Here is a 17,965-nt window from a genome sequence, read left to right on the forward strand (position 1 = left end):
AAAAGCATTAATAATAGCTTTAAAAAGTTCTTAAGTCCTGGCAGTTGAATTGTAAAGCCTAATGGCATTGGGGAGTATTGACCTCTTCATCCTGTCTGAGGAGCATTGCATCGACAGTAACCTGTCGCTGAAACTGCTTCTCTGTCTCTGGATGGTGCTATGTAGAGGATGTTCAGGGTTTTCCATAATTGACCGTAGCCTACTCAGCGCCCTTCGCTCAGCTACCGATGTTAAACTCTCCAGTACTTTGCCCACGACAGAGCCCGCCTTCCTTATCAGCTTATTAAGACGTGAGGCGTCCTTCTTCTTAATGCTTCCTCCCCAACACGCCACCACAAAGAAGAGGGCGCTCTCAACAACTGACCTATAGAACATCTTCAGCATCTCACTGCAGACATTGAATGACGCCAACCTTCTAAGGAAGTACAGTCGACTCTGTGCCTTCCTGCACAAGGCATCTGTGTTGGCAGTCCAGTCTAGCTTCTCGTCCAACTGTACTCCCAGATACTTGTAGGTCTTAACCTGCTGATACTGAGGTCTATCTGTCAAGTAGTCCACTATCCAATCCACCATGTGAGAGTCTACTCCCATCTCCGTTAGTTTGTGCCTTAAGATCTTGGGCTGGATGGTGTTAAAGGCACTAGAGAAGTCCAGTTTTACCCAGTTTGATTCACAGAACAGAGTGCTGGCAAGAAAGGCACCACAGGAGGAGATACTCTGTCTGGCTGAAGCTGAGGTGAGGAAGACCCTGGCCAGAGTCAACCCATCCAGATCTGCAGGGAACAATAATATACCAGGTGGGGTTCTGAAAGTGTGGGCAGCCCAGCTAACTGAGTTGCTGACAGATATATTCAACATCTCACTGGAACAGTCCATTTTACCCTCAGTTTTCAAGATGCAACGTCATCCCAGTACCTTAGAAGGTGACAGTAACCCACCTAAATGAGTGTTGTGAGGTGGCATTACCATCTATTATTATGAACTGGCTTGTGTAGCTCATCTTTGACTGCATTAAAGCGTTTATCTGGCTACATTACACTCTTTCCAGTTTGCTTATCACTTGAATCAATCCACTGATTTAACACCATTATACTCTAGAAACTGGTGGGGAAACTGTCCTCGCTGGGTCTCAGCACCTCCATCTGTAACTGGATCCTGGACTTCATAACGGTAAGGTCACAGTCAGTCCGTGTGGGCAGCAACATCTCTAGTTCCATTACACTGAACACTGGTGCACCCCAGGGTTGTGTGCTCAGCGCACTGCTGATGCACGACTATCACAGCATTCATCTCAAATCGTGTCATACAGTTTGCGGAAAACACTACAGTGCTTATGGTAATGATGAGTCAGAGGAAGCAGAGTGGAAGTGTGAGAACAGCAAACTAAGTCTGAACTTGGATGAGACCAAGGAAATAGCTGTGAATATTAGGAAGGTGCAGACGAACCATCCCCCTCTGTGCTACATGACTCCTCTGTGGAGAGTTAAGTGCACCGAGCTTCTACGAGTTCATATCCTGGATGACCTCAGCTGGTCCATCAACATCACCTCCCTGAACGAGGCTGCACAGCAGCGCCTCCACTTTTTAAGGATATTCAGGTGCGTGAGCACCCTCCATCAGTGAAATTTTACAGGAGTCCTGACAAGCTGCATCTCCATATGGTATTGGAGCAGCAAAGCATCAGACCCAAGGTCTGTACAAATGACTGTGAGAACGGCAGAGATTATCACTGAGGTTTCCCTACCACCCATCAGGGACATTTATCAGGAGTGCTGTGTACACCGGGCCCTTAGGATCCCACCCATCCATCCAGCATCCTCTTTCACATTCTAATGCCAGGCAGAAGACTCTGGTGTATTAAGACAAGTAGGGTCAGGATGGGAAACAATTTCTTCCCTTGGGCCATTAGCCTTCTGAACTCACTGCAGCATTGAATTCATAATGTCACTAGTTCATTGGTTCTGTACCCAACAATATTTAATTTATGGATTTTACTTTGTGTATTTATGCATGATTCATTTGCAGATTTTATTCTTACTTTCCTAAGCTATTGTGCCTCATATGTGTGTTACGTGTATGTCTGCGCTTTACCCCCGGTCCAGAGAAATCTTGTCTCCTTTGACTGTATACATCTACGTATTTTGATGACAATAAACTTGATTTGACTTTCCTTCCTCACTGTCTCAGCCATACACTGTATCCTCTTGTATACCAACTTCCCATCCTCAGCTATCACTTCCTATCACTCGAGTTTCCATTCCCCTGCCAAAATAAACATCCACAAGAGCTCTAGCAAACCTGCCCACAATGATATTGGTCCCATCGGGTGCAGGCCTGAAATGTCAACTGTTTATTCCTTTCCATAGATGCTGCCTGACCTGTTGAGTTCTTCCAGCATTTTACATGCATTTCTTTGGTTTTCCAGCATCTGCAGAATGTTGTGTTTATGATTTGTCAGGTCCTGTCTTATTAGCATACAATGCCTACCCCTTCCCTTCCAAATTTAAAATCTAAATCCATATCTTTTTCCAAAAGCACCTTGAATTGAAAGTCTGCTCCTCTGAAATATCACTTTAGCCATACAATCACTGACCAATTCTCATATTTCTAAACTCAGAACACATGACAAAGAGATGATTATAAACTTGGAAATCCAGCTCTTTAACAATCAACCCAACTCCCAGAGCAGACACTGGAACATCTCATTGCTCTGAAATTAAGACCAAGCTAAACAATAATCCCTGGCTGATCTCCCTCACCTATCACGATGACCAGATGTCAGCAGCAGCCATTCTCAGACCAGATAGTTATTACCAGAGGGTGTAGTTTTACGGTCAGTAGTCAAAGGTACACAGCAGATTTCAGGATTCTATTGTTACCCAGTGACTCCTCGGAGATTGGAGTGCAGTTCCTGAAAGTGTAATATCCAGATTAGCACTGGAATCAAGAAGGTGTAGGAGGCGATGAAGGAAGTGTGTTCAATTGAGATGAGTATAGATAGGTGCTTGATGGTCAGCATGGTCTGGAAGGACCAAAAGGCCTGTACGTGCAACCAGTTTTGGGACTAGAGTGTTTTCAAAGTTCAAAGTAATTTCATAACCAGTGTGCATACAGTATACTGTATGTCATCATGCACTATCCTGAGATTCATTTCCATGCAGACGCTCAGTTTTATAAAGAAATACAATAGAAGCAATGAAAAAATATGCACAAATAAAGACCGACTCTCAACAAATGTACAAAAGACAAACTGCTGGAGGTAGCATCATGCCGTGGGAATGCTTTTCAAGAGCAGGGACTGCAAATTTGGTCAGTATTGATGGGAAGATGAATGCTGCTAAACACAGAGATTCTGGATAAAAACCTGCTAGCTCTGCCAGAAAGCCTAATGTTCATCTTTTTATCAAGACAACAACCCAAAGCACAATGCCAGAGCAATCATGAAGTGGCTTCAAATGAAGAAAATTAATCTCCTCGTCCCAGTCAGATTCTGGACCTTAACCGATCAAACATCTCTGGCAAGAACTCTTGATGGCTGTCCACCACTGCTCCCCACTAATCTGGCACAGCTTGAACGATTTTGCAAGGAAGACTGAGCAAATCTTGTTCCATCACATTGGTCAAATTTAGTACACTAATTTAAAACATTAGTCTCTGTAATAGCTGTCAGAGATTCAACTAATTAATGAGCAAATGGGAATGAATACTATTGACTTTTGAATTTTTCTTGCTTTCTAATTCTCCCTGGATTTGGGCTCTACAGCGAAAAATAAAAGGCTCTGCGACCTTTCATCAAATGTTACCTATGTCTATGATGTGAAATCCGTCTGTTCTCAGTCTGTTTGCATTCAGTGGCGAACAGGAGAACAGAACCAGACTGAATTAACCAGAGGGATATTCCTATTAGATCAGGATTGGCTACAGAAGCAAGAGTAAATAATTTGTAAATTTTGCAGGGAAATAGAATATTCAGCTCTAGAAACTGCATGGTATCTCTCTGACCCTTTGTCTCTCTGTACCAGATCACCACCCTATTTTCCAGGAAACTCTGTCACCTCTCTCTGTGGGTGAATTTGCATTTGTGGCTTTCAACATGTGATACCTGCGTGAGTGAAATGAACAGCCCTTTGTTCTCAATCTGTGTGTTTCCTGTTGCAAATGTGGTGTCAAAAAGAGACTGGATTAAAACATGCAATATTATTATTTGAAATACAGTAACTGCAGAGACATATTATATTATTTAGGAGGAATCTGTAAAAACAGGTCACTTGGAAAAAAAGTTTCTCTTTAAATATACCAGACTTTGCCTCCACAACCATCCTTGGCAATGAATTCCAAAGACCACTCTCTAGCTAATGAAATTCCTTTTCATCTCTGTTCTGAATAGACGTCCATCTATTCTGAGGCTATGACCCTCAGTCCTAGAATTTACCACGATGGGACACATTCTCTCAACGTCCACTCTGTCCAGGGATTTCAGTATCCGATAGGTTTCAATTAAATCCTCCTCATTCTGATAAACTCCAGCAAATACCTACACAGAACCATCAAATGTTCACATACATTAACCCTTTCATTCACATGATCATTCCTGTGAGCCTCCTCTGGATATTCTCCAATGCCACCACACCCTTTCTTCAAAAAGGGCCCCAAAGCTCCTCAATACAGCATAGAGCAGGGTGGGGGTGGGGGGGAATGAGAGAACAAAAATATCTCTGTAAGATCAGAGAAAATGAAACCTTCTCCCAGTCTCAAGACCACTACCTCATTATTTGTCTCTGGTAGTATTTATTTATTTTGCAAATTATGTCTTTCACTCACCTGTCAGCACAAAGCAATTTTCACAACATATGTCAGTGATAATAAACCTGTTTCTGTTTCCCAGCCCCATCTCTCACCTCGGCCTTGTTTCCAACTGTTGATTAATGTTGTCCTGTGGTTTTTCAGCAGATGTTGTCTTTGTGTCTGACACGGAGAGTCCATCGTTCATTCTCTGTCAGTTTCCTTTATAAACTCAACATCAGTATGTGGCACCAGGGACGGCTGGAATCTGGAGCAACTTACAAGATGGTGGAGGCATTCAGCAGGTCAGGCAGCATCTGCAGAGAGAAATGAAGAGTTAATGTTTTGGGTTGAAACCTTTAATTCATCTATGATCAATTACCTCCTCAGAATATATCCAGCCCCAAACTGTGTCTGTGTCCATGCTCTCACACCGTACACAGGATTGTAATGGACAGAGAGTGAGAGACAGACTGCAGGATTGATCCTTCCACACCAGCACAGTGTCAGATATGCTCTTTGTAGAGGAAGTTGGGATTAGATCACACTGGCAACGTGGTAATTACAGATATTGTGGGTCAAATGGACTGCTCCTGTGCTGTAATGCTTTGTGCTTGAGTGGCATTCGTGTTTTGTACATCAAACACATTACAATGACATCACGAACATGAGAAAATCTGCAGAGGCTGGATATCTGAGCAACACACTCAAAATGCAGGAGGAACTCAGCAGGCCAGGCAGCATTTAGGGCAAAATAAACACAGTCAACATTTTGGGCTGAAAAGCTTTGGCAGGATTGGAGAAAGGTGGGGGCAGGGGAGAGTTGAAACTTGGAGGGGGAGGGTTGAATCAAAGAGCTAGGAAGTTGATTGGTGAAAGAGACATTAGGCCATGGAAGGAAGAGAGAAAGGGGAGAGGAGCACCAGATGGAGGTGATGGGTGGGCAAGGAAATTACATGAGAGAGGTAAAAGGGGATGGGAAAGGGAGAAGGGGGGATTACGGGAAGTTTGAAAAATCGATGTTCATACCATCAGGTTGGAGGGTACCCAAACGGAATATAAAGTATTTTTCTCCCTGTTCCGTACCCTGTAACTGGGTTACCAAACCAACAGAAATGGAATGTTACGTTGGAGCCTGGTGATACTGTGACTAAAGGTGTTTATTAGTAAACTAAGTAATACAGTACAAAAATGCAAATATACATATAAAACAGGTTAGCAATTATATATACGGAAGTGTAGCAATAAGAATCAAAACCAAGCTCTATCATAGTCTAGGGGTAAATGAATAGTCTTAAGATAATGCAGAGTTCAGTTCAGTTTAAGGCGAGGTAGCTGCTGTTGTGACGTTGGAGAGAGAGAGAGAGAGAGAGAGAGAGAGAGAGAGAGAGAGAGAGAGAGAGAGAGAGATGTGAGCAGCTGTAGCAGGCAAACCTTCCATTGTCTTCTTGTTCCGTTGTACTGACGTGGTCATTCAGATATTCCGTTCTTCCGTGGTGGGCTCGTCACTCTGTCATGAGTGGACACACCCACACGCCCCCACCGGTCCTGCTGTCACACTGTGAGCTTTGTGGCCGACCTCTCAATTCGGTCCTCCAAGCCCCCACCTTCCTGTGGGTGCACAACACTCTTACATTGTCTCGTGGCGTGTCTGCCGGTGTCTCAGCAGACCCGTCTTTTATCTCCCCTAACGGGGTACCAGCCATCCATCAACTCCATGTCTATCAAACTGGCCACTCCCTCCTGTGTCAGCAGGCACCTGGCATCACTCTGCTGTGTCAGCAGGGATCCACACAAACAGGCCAAATGTCCTTGGTGTTAAAGTCAACAATTAACGAAGAAGCCATAATACTAAATCATCCATTTTAATCCTTGTCTCTCTCTCTCCCATCTGAGTTGAATGACACTCCCTCCCCCTCTGTTCTTCATCTGTCTCGTTAGCAGCACCAGTTCACGGGTGGTGGTCAGTGTCCAAAAGCCAGCCTCATTCTACTGACATTTTTAAAGTGATTGTCCACAGAAAATATGAAAGCTAGGGCTACATAACACTCCCCAGCCAAAATGTGGCTTTTTCACGACAGTGGAGATGGCCTGGGAAGGACATATCTGACTGGGAATGGGAAGTGAAATTAAATTGGGTGGTCACTGGGCGATCCTGCTTGTGCTGGCGGATGGAGCATAGATGCTTGGAGAACCGGTCTCCCAATCTACGTCAGGCCTCATCGATATACAGGGGGCCACACTGGGTGTGCTGAACACAGTATATGACCTCAACAGACTTACAGTTGAAGGGTCACTTCACAGAGTTCAGGAAAAACTTTTTCACCCAGAGAGTTGTGGATCTATGGAATGCTCTGCCTCAGAAGGCAGTGGAGGCGAATTTTCTGGATGCTTTCAAGGAAGAGTTAGATAGAGCTCTTAAAGATAGCAGAGTCAAGGGATATGGGGAGAGGGCAGGAACATGGTACTGATTGTGGATGATCAGCCATGATCACATTGAATGGCGGTGCTTGCTCGAAGGGCCGAATGGCCTACTCCTGCACCTATTGTCTATTGACTCAAAAAACAAGTTGTGTGGTCATTTAAAAATGATGTACATCGGTATTTCTTCTCACTGTGTTAAATCCAGAATCTTAAACACTGGAGATATTGAATCATTCATTGTCATTCACAGTCATTGAAGGTGGGCATGCAGGTACAGCAGGCGGTGAAAAAGGCAAATGGTATGTTGGCATTCATAGCACGAGGATTGGAGTACAGGAGAAGGGAGATTCTACTGCAGTTGTACAAGGCCTTGGTGAGACCACAGCTAGAGTTTTGTGTGCAGTTTTGGTCTCCTAATCTGAGAAGGAATGGAAATTTGAGAGCTTTCTAGAGCTGGCCCAGGAGAGGACTTGAGGCCAGGGCAAACCACCTGGATTGATTTGAGAAGTGAGCCAGAGTTGAGAAGCCTGGTGACCCAGTCAAGCTCCTGATCTGTTCTGTGTCCCCCTGTGGAGGTGCATATGTCCCACGATGTAATTCTAGAGCAGAGATAAACAATAAACCACTTTAATAATGACAGGGAAGGGACAGCAGTGATATCTCAGTGGAAAGTAAGACCAGAATGTTCCGACTCCCAGTCTCAGCACCATCTCTTACCTCAGCTTGGTTTCCATCTGTTGTTCAGTGTTCCCCTGTGGCTCCACACCGGACATTGCCTCTGCGTCAGACAAGAGTCCATCACTCTCGCTCTGATACCTTCCTGTAACAGACCCGTCATCAGTGACTCTCACCATTGGAACTCTGCCCACCTCAGACCCTCGTCCATCCCTCACCCTGAGAGAGCTCACTTTGTCTGTTCCTCATCATAAGATGCTCCCTCAAAAACCTTCCCTTTACCTCAGGATCTCCCTCCTTATCAAACCATCCATCTACCTGAAGAGCTCCTTCAATTCCCATGAGCTCCCTCTTTCATCCTTAATTAGACCCTCCCCTTCAAACCCTCGCTCGGCCCATGATCATCACTGCATCACAGGATCTCCGACATCGTAGACAATGAGCTTGGAGTAGGTGTGGAGGCGAGGGAGAGCATGAGGGGAGTGAGCTTTGGCCGCAATGAGAATCCAGGTGTTCCTGCAAATTCTCAGCTCCCAGGGGAGTTGAGGAGTTCAGCTTCCTTGGTCTTTCAAGTCTTAAGCAATTCCCTCACCTTAGACCCTCCCTCCGTTTGCACCCTGGGAAGGTTAGCTACCAATGACTAAGGGCCTCTTTCTCCCTTCTCACTCTGTCCCCCTCCCACTCCTTTCTCTCCCCTCACTTGCACCTTCTATCACAATGACCAACCTCCTTTGTCCTTCCTTCTCATGTTCCTCCTGAGTCTCTCTCCCCACACAATCTCACCGTTCCAGTGTCTCTCCTCAGGCAATCCCTCCAGCTTCCTCTCCTGCTTTGTTCCCCATGCTTTCTCTCTCCTTATTCCTCCCTTCCACCGTCACTACCTACCACCCTCACTGCACATTTCCTCCCTCTTCACTGTCCCACACTATTTCTCTCCTTTGTCCCTCTGACTTTCCTCTAACCACTTGATGTTTGCCAGCTCTATTTGGTCCTTCCTTCAGTCTCCCTTTACTCCCTCCCTCTCCCTGAGTTGCCCTCACTCTGTCCGCTTAGACCCACATTTCAGACTCTCCCTCTACTTCAGGACTGTCCCTCAGTCCGTGCCCACCCTGGGTGTTGCCTGACCTTCATACTCCCTCACCTCAGACACCCTCCCTCCCCCGAGACCCTCACTAAACACCAAACGCTACCTCACCTCAGACACCCTCCCTCCCCCGAGGCCCTCACTGAACATCGGAACCTCGCTCACCCCAAACTCTCTTTCTCCCCCGAGACCCTCACTAAACAACAGACAGTCCCTCACCTCAAACTCCTCGGACACGGTCAAACTGAGAGGCGGAGTTTTCCAAAGCATGAAAATGTCGGAGAGAAGCTCGCGCAACCGACGTGAATTCCCAGACCGATGGTGGAGAGAGGATTGAGCTCGCGCCGTGGTCAGAGACACTGTCCAATGGTAGGGAGGGATTGGAGCTCGCGCAGAGCCGGGGCCGCTGGCCAATGGTAGAGAGGGATTGAGCTCGCGCCGTGGACGGAGACACTGTCCAATGGTAGGGAGAGATTGGAGCTCGCGCAGAGCCGGGGCCGCTGGCCAATGGTGGAGAGGGATTGAGCTCGCGCCGTGGGCGGGGCTACCTGATCAATCGCTGAGAGTGACCGGAGCTCCCGCGGTCGGCGGGATTCCCGAACTAATGGAGAGGGCGGAGCGCGATGATCGCGCGGTGGGCGGGGCTCCCTGATCAATGATGGAGAGATCCCGGAGCTCACCAAAGGGAGGAGATTACTAGAAAATAGGGAAATGGATGTTGATGCCCAGTTCCCCTGTCCCCCGTCCCTTTGTGGTGAATGGGTGTCCGTGTCTTCCCTCTCTCTGCTGGGGTCCACATCAGTGACAGTAAAGTGATCACACTCTAGCACACAGAGCGTAAAGCTCCCTTTATCAGGGGTTCCCAGCTGTTCTCTGTCATGGAACTCTCCCATTAACTGAGGGGACCCTGGACCCAGGTTGGGAGCTCCTGCTTCTACATCACACTCGCCCGAAATCAGACACACGGTGAAGCTCCCTCGACAATCTCCAATCAGATACTTCTAGGGATGCGACATTGCGCAAGGCTCCCTGCACACTATGCCATCACACACTCTTGGGGTCAGACAGAGTGAAGCTATTTCTACAGGTCCCATCACACAATAGCAGTGTCAGACACAGTGAAGCTGCCTCTACACAATACCATCACACACTCCCACAATTAGATACTGTATGTAGTGAAGCTCCCTCCACACTCTCCCATCTCACACCCCCGTGGTCAGACAGAGTGATGCTTCCTCAACATTGTCCCACCACACACTCCTACGGTTCATCCACATTCACCACTTGTCAATCAGCTTTGCTGATGTCACTAGGGTGAAGGGTTCAATCTTCAGCTACCTTCCCATGACCTTGATAGGGGGCTGGGGTCACTGGTTGTGGATAGAAGATAGGAGTCACAGGGCAGAGGTCTCAAATGACAGCTGGAGTCCTGGCAGTTCGTCCTCTATCGGGGAGGGACGGAGGAGATTTGTGAGCAATAGGATGGGAAGGAGGATGACCAGATGATGAGTGGGCGGGAGTGACTCAGTTAGTGTTGGAGGAAGTGGGAGGCAGGGTAGCACTGCGTCAGAAAAGGCCATCGGCAGAAGGTTAAAGAGAGTGTTGTGAGAGGGGGTACCGAAGGAAAGGAGTGGAGGGATGAAGATTTAAAATTGAATGAACAGGGAGGGAAGTGAGTGGTTGAGCAAAAGGAACAGAGAGCGGAATGTTTCAGGAGAGACAGGATGGCGAGGGTGGGAGAGAGCGACTCGTAACACGGGAGCTGGAACTGGGGGTACCCACGGGGAGGAGTGTGGCGACGAGAAGAGGATGGCACTGTTAACCTACACCACCCACCCCCGTCTCCAAAATCCACCTCGATTTTTTTTGCTACCCTCCTCAAGTAGCTCGGATCGAATTCTTCAGGCTGCCCCGTGCAGTGGGGAACGTGTCATCACTAGGACCTGTCAAAGGCAGGAGCGGGCGCGGGATTTCTGGAGGAGATGGAGGCGAGGTGTGGCGGTGCGGGCTAGATAGCGTGTATCACCTCCATTATCGGCAGAGGCGAGTGGAAGGGATCAGATTGGGGGGGGGGGGGTGGAGGGAAAGAGGAGGGGAAGAAGCGAGACGAGTAAAAGCCTCATAGCCCTTGCGTCATCCATTATCCATTACCATCGCCTCTCCCTCCCACTCCCCTCTTCACTCTCGGTATCCCCTGTTCTCTCTCTATCTCTTCCCCTACCTCTCACCTGCACCCTAATCTCCTCTCTCTACCTCCTCTCCCCACCCTTTTTCCCTCTTTCTCCCCTCTGTCCCCATCTCTCTTTGTACCCCTCCCGCTCTCTTGCTCCCCCGTCCCTTTCCACCCTCTTTTCATCTCTCTTCTCTCTACTATCTCTTCTATGTCCCGTCCCTCGCCGTCCACACCCAGTGTACAGGAAGATCCCACTCACACCCGTAGCATGTGCGGTGGAGCACTCCATGCTCCTACAATTGATAATGTTGATAATGGCCTTGAGGATGAGCATCACAGGAGAGACAAGGCAGTTTACCAGCAAAAATCAGCGTGATTACGCTCACAAACATCTGAGAGAGAGCGCGGCGGGTGCGAGAGGAAGATCTGGTGTTCGGCTGAGCGACATGGGAGGGTCAGAGAGCCAGGTGGAAAGAAAGGAGTAGAGAGGGAGAGAGAAAAATTGTGTGAGAGCGAGAGGTGAGAGATAGAGGGGCGGGAGAGAGGTGAGAGACAGATAGGAGGAGGAGAGAGAAGGAGAGTTACCTTTTGGAGGTGGACGGGGAAAAGAGAGGAGAGAGATGAGAGAGGGAAAGTTGCGTTGGGATCTGTTGTAGGTGACGGTGGGAGACAGAGGTGGGGAGAAAGAAGAGGGGCATGGTGAAGAGGGGAAGGGTGGGAAAGAGATGGGCGTAGATACGGAGGAGAGAGGAGAGGTGGGGGAGATAATAGTCGACAGAGGAGAGAGACGTGAGACAGAGATGGGAGAGCGTGGTGGAAGACAGAGGGTGGAGAAAGGTGAGAGGGAGAGAGAGGTGAGAGGGAGCAGATAGAGATGGAGAAGGGTGAGGTGAGAGAGGGGTGAAAGGGGAGAGAGGGTGAAAAACGGAGGGGAAAAGGCAAGTGAAAGACAAAGACGTGAAAGAGGGGAGGAGAGGTAAGAGAAAAGGTCAATAGTGTGGGAGAGAAAGGGAGAATTGAGTGCGAAAGAGACGGGGCGTGGGTATTTCCTCTGGAGGTGTAGAGAGTGGTGAGAGACGAAGAAGGGAGAGCGGAAGAGATAGTGAGAGAGTGAGACGGAGAGCTAACAGGTAAGAATTTGGGGCATAGAAGTGAAAGGTGTGTGTAGAGACCGTGGCGAGGGAAGGAGAGCGTTGGCCTGGGAGAGGGGGGATTTGGGTGAGGGAGATGTGTTTAGAGGTGTGGGGGAGGTAGTGAAGAGAACACTGTGTTAACTCGATCATTTCTTTGGCAGTCTGAACGGGGCACGACAGCGCAAGCACATGAAGGTCGGCCTGTGAGAACAGCGGGAGGCTCGGCGTCGTTGGAGCGGGCGATGGAGTAGTGGAAGACAGGGTAGGGAGGCATTGGCTCCAGAGGCTTCGGCGAGCAGAGGCTGAGGACAAGCTTGCTCCCAGTGAGGTATGGCGCCGGGTACGATCCTTTAATTAATCTATGTGAGTTAGAAGTAGGTTATGGAGGCAGCAGTTAGGGCAGTCGAGTGCTCCGTTTGCTCTACGTGGGAAGTCAGGGCCTGGTGACTACACCTGTGAAAGGTGCATCCAGCTGCAGCTCCGGACAACCGAGTTAGGGAACTGGAACTGGAGCTGGATAAACTTCGGATCATTCGTGAGGCAGAAGCAGAAATAGACAGGAGTTACAGGGAGATAGTCACCACTAAAAGTCAGGAGGCAGGTAACTGGCTGACTGTCAGGAGAGGGAAGGGGAATAGACAGGAAGAACAGAGCACTCCTGCGGCCGTTCCCATCAACAATAAGTATACCGTTTTGGATAATGTTGGTGTGAACGACCTACCTGGGACAAGTTGCAATGGTCACGTCTCTGGCACCGAGACTGGACTCTCAGCTCTGAAGGTGAGGAGGGAAAAGAGGACAGTGGGACTGATAGGGGATTTGATAGTTAGGGGGACAGGTAAGAGTTTCTGTGGAAGAAATCGAGAATCCCGGATGGTCTGTTATCTCTCTGGTGCCAGGGTCTGTAATATCTCCGATCGTGTTCTCAGAATTCTCAAAAGGGGGGGTGAGCAGCCGGATGTCGTGGTCCATGTCGGGACCAATGACGTGGATAGGAAGAAGGAGGAGGTTCTGCAAAGAGAATTCCGGGAGTTAGGAGCAAAGTTGAAGGACAGGACCTCCAGGGTTGCAATCTCAGGATTGTTACCCGTGCCACGTGCTATTGAGGCTAAAAATAGGAAGATAGTGCAGCTAAATACGTGGCTAAGGAGTTGGTGCAGGAGGGAGGGTTTCATATTTTGTTCCAGGGAAGTTGGGACCTATGCGGACGGGACTGGTTGCACCTGAACTGGAGGGGGACTAACATCCTTGTGGGAAGTTTCGCTAGTGCTGCTCCGGGGGGTTTAAAATAGGTTTGTAGGGGGAGTGGAACCACAGTGTTAGAGTAGATAGTGAGATGGAGGAGGATAAAAGTCATACGAGAACTGCAAACATATGCATGGAGTAAAGCTGGAGCTAACATATAAATAGGCTTTCTGGAAAGAGAAGCAAAATAAAGGGTGTAAATGTAGTAAGGTACAAGGGCTAAAGTACGTTTACTTCAATGCAAAAAGCATCAGGAAAAAGTTAATGAACTGAGAGCTTGGATACATACATAGAACTATGACCTAGTGGCCATTACAGGGACTTGGCTGGAACCAGGGCTGGAATGGATTTCACTGTATTAAAATGGTTGTGCTTCAGCAAAGTGGCCATTGGATCGTTTCTAAAGTGAAGTTGTTCTGTGGATTGTATCTCTGTTCATATATGGGTTTCCATGTGCGTGTTTGTAGGTCTGGGATTGGGAGTGTTTGTGTGTGTGTGTGTATGCTCATGTGTACGCATATGAGAAACCGCAGGTGCAGAAGTCGGGGGTCGCTCGGTCGGTGTCGATGAACTCCGTTAACAGATGTATAATTAGTCAGCAAAGACCTGAACTCTGTAAATATGGTTGTTCCGTAGCAAAGCTCAGTCTTTGTCATGGGAGCTCCGGCATATTTCCAACAGATGAATCACTGCTGATCTCATGCCCAAGAACTTTGATGCATTCGTCTTTAATCAGCCCAATATTTACATCGGAGCCAATGGTGTTAAACTAAAGTACTTGTTCAATTAACAATTAGTTAGGGGTGCAATAACATCTCTGGAGACCCATCCTTTGTATAAATCAGGGTCGTTTGAATGCATCAGCTCAGATTGTCTGCTGGAGCTGTGAATTCAGGAATAACAGAATTCATACATTCTCACTGAAATGGTGTACCGTGTCATCTCGCGAATAGAAGAATTGTACTATCCTTTTATTTCAGTCTTTGGAATTCTCGGTAAGCCACAGTGCCAACTGTCTTTGGTGAGAACTGAAGTTTAATTCCAATATTGTGATTGTTTCTGTCGCCGCTTTCCACTGTCACTTGTCCAGTCCCAGTGGTCCGCATTTCAGGAATTGAATAGAAGCACCGAGAATATGGATTCTGAGATATGGATGGAAAACAAACTGCTGCAGGGATTTAGCGATTGGGCGAACATCATTGGAACTCAATGGATTCGGCAGTGTTCTTCCAGCTGCTTCTGTTCAACAATGGGATGCTCGGGTCTCTGTGCTTTTGGTCTTGTAGCAGCTGCACTGTATTTGGGAACTCCGTTTACACACGGAGATTGTACCAATTGATTGTCTGCATTTATAATTGAGCGGTTTTCTGCGTTAGGTGTAGCAGTCAAACCATCGATTGGCAGAAACTATTTAGCAAATGTGAGGAGTTCCATGTTGCAGCATGAAACTTTTGTGGATTTTTAGTAAATGTGACTGAATGTGAAGCAGTTGATGGAAAACACAGTGAAGTCGTTGCTGAGCCAATTTTCAGAACCGACGTGTGGCTTCATAGTTACGGTGAAAAGTGTTATATTACATCCACATAAGACGAGGCTACAAATAGCTGACTGCGGTACCGAGCTTGCTGCTGGCCGTAGAATTCCCCCTCCCCACCCCGTTTCTCTGCAAGGCATTCCATGGGAGATGTCATTTCATTCCGTGAGGTTGTGTCAGATTGCGCAGTATTTGTTGGAATCAGTCAATGTTCGGTTGTGAAGTCTGTGAAGTGGCAATTGCTGGATTAGGAAACAACCCCGCGGAATGCTGGAAGCCCTAAACCCCCAGTAGCTTGTATTTCATATCAGGAGGTTCTCTGAGAACAGTTCTGAGGAGAGACGCGTGAACTGTTTTTCTACATAATCTGTTTTGCCTGGATGAGTGTTTCCAGCGTTTCCTGTTTCTGATCCGTCCTGCGGCGTCTGTCGCTGACTGGGAGCACCACGGAAGTTTATGATTGTCTAATGTAAGAACCCCACCACCACAGTCCGAAATTATTAATTTCATCTACATGAGACGGGGAAGAGACTGGCAGAAAACACTCCATCTACTATTGAATCTGTGGAGGTAGTTACCCAGTTATAGCTTTTCGCTCCCACTTCACGTTTCGGTCATCAGCAAGGAATCAGTTTTCAAATCATATTTACTTTCCGATATAAACTCCTTTTTCTACGGCGCCTGTGCGCCCTCTCTCGACCCTTCCACCTCTAAACGCAACAATAATGTGGAAATATTACCATGTCCCCTCAAACAGCTGGATTGGCTTCCGCTCCGTGTTTTCTCAACTTGCTGTTTCCTGCCTCTCTTCCAGCGAACTTGGTGGCGATTGTGATCCTGCTCCGGGGAAAGTGCGGTCTCTCCAAATGTGTCACTCTCTACCTATTAGGAATGGCAGCGGCCGACCTCCTGGTCGTTCTCTCGAGTCCCCTGCTGATGTGGACCTCATCGATTTACTTTCGTAGATCATTCCTGCGCATCACTCCTGTGTGCAGACTCAATAGGTGGCTGGTTTATGCGAGCACTGCGGCCTCTGTCTGGCTGACTGTCGCTTTCACCGTCGACCGATTTGTGGCTATTTGCTGTGAGAAGCTGAAACCGAAATATTGCACCGAGAGAACGGCGGCTGTGGTTATCGGGACAGTGAGTGTGCTGGCCTGTTTGGAAAGTGTCCCCTGGGGGTTTGTAACGGAGCCGTTGGTAATAATTGACGGTGTTCCCTGGGAATGTGTTTATACACCGAGCTTCCAAAAGTCTCCCGCATGGGCGGCATTTGAGATGTTTCACCGCATTTTAACCCCTTGTGTCCCATTCTTTCTGATTTTGCTGTTCAATATTCAGACTGTCAGGCGGATTCTAGCGGCCAGTCGAACCCGCAGGGGGCTCCGGGGACAAAAGAGTGGAGAGAGTGACAAGGACCGGGAGATGGAGAACCGACGGAAATCCATCGTTTTGCTCTTCAGCATAACGGGTAGTTTTATATTGTTATGGGTAACACAGGTGGTATTTTATATCTATCAACGCATTTCAAAGAGATTTGTTTATTCTGTCACTGATCCCCTTTCCATCACAGGACACATGTCAGGGATGCTGCAGGCTCTCAGTTCCTGCACAAACACGTGTATTTACGCCCTGACTCAGAACAAATTCCGCGATGAACTAAAGAGTGCGGTGAAATACCCGCTGAATCGGATTTTGAAACTCATTAAACGTTATAAATGAATGATATAAATTATGATAATGCAGCTGCCTTCATTCTCCCTATTCTGTGCCCCTGCTTGCGGGTAAATGGAAACAATGTGATGACAGTTACAACGCGAACGCGAGAAAATGTGCAGATATTCGAATTACAAACAACGCACAGAAATTAGAGTTCTGATGAAGGGTGTCGGCCCCAAATGTCGGTTGTTCAGCATTTTCCGTAGAAATGCCATTTGCACCCCCCTCCCGCTCTTATTCAATCGAAGTTTCAGGCGAACCTGTAACCCTGTTTCCCGGTTTTGACAACACTGCCTGATCCAGAGTATATTTTCGCCTGTAGCAAAGACCCCTGCTCCCGTCACAACACGTGTTTATTTCAAGCTCTTTATTTCTTCCGCTTCTCTCTGCCACCTTCAACTATCTTCCAGCAGGAGTAATTTAACTGATCTTCAGAACAACTGGCACCGTACAGTAAGAATGCAGAATTTTACTCCAGCCGCTGCCATACTGGTAGGGTGCATACCCTGACAATATCTAGCATGGTACCATAAGGACCCTGACCTTTGCCGTCCGGGGACCGGCTTTTAAACAAATGGACAGACACTGTGGATTTGCAACTGCTTTACAAATGAAGCAAAATGCCTTTGCATTTATTTGACAATGGAGCGAGCGAGCGAGAGAGAGAGAGAGAGAGAGAGAGAGAGAGAGAGAGAGAGAGAGAGAGAGAGAGAGAGAGAGAGAGAGAGAGAGAGAGAGAGAGAGAAAGAGAGAGAGAGAGAGAGAGAGAGAGAACGTGGCATCGGAGGGTATGCGAGAGAGGGAGCTCAAGAGAGGGAGAGGCATCGCGAGAGATAGGACGTGCGAGAGAGAGAGAGAACGAGGCAGATAGAGAGAATTAAATCAGAATTAAATTAATAAATTGGTATTGTGATATTCTCAGACGTGTTGATACGACGGAGGAGATGATTTGAGGTCAAAGAGCCTTAAGGTCTCTAAATCCTTCCGGGGATTTAGTTCATGAGGATACACAGACCACATAAAGGCAAACATGCATTTGACACTGTGATCATGGACAGCACACACACAGTGAGCTGAGAGGTCCGTCCCTTTGCTGTGCTTTCACTGTTAACGTTAAAAATAACTAGCAGGTACCATAAGGGCACTGACGTTTACAACTGATGTCAGCATGCTGTAAGAGACAGGCCTTTACAACA

At 47.6% G+C, this 17,965-nt stretch overlaps 1 protein-coding gene across 1 annotated transcript in view; it reads left to right on the plus strand.

The window, feature by feature from the left end:
- Positions 1-17,965, plus strand: part of LOC140723329 (uncharacterized) — a 64,168-nt gene that overhangs the window by 8,131 nt on the left and 38,072 nt on the right. The window contains exon 2 of the mRNA XM_073037926.1: positions 1,310-1,598. Coding sequence (XP_072894027.1) covers positions 1,310-1,598 — 289 coding nt within the window. The remainder of the gene's footprint in view (positions 1-1,309; positions 1,599-17,965) is intronic.

This window comes from Hemitrygon akajei, unplaced genomic scaffold (genome assembly GCF_048418815.1).
Source record: "Hemitrygon akajei unplaced genomic scaffold, sHemAka1.3 Scf000109, whole genome shotgun sequence".
NCBI classification, from domain to species: Eukaryota; Metazoa; Chordata; class Chondrichthyes; order Myliobatiformes; family Dasyatidae; genus Hemitrygon; species Hemitrygon akajei.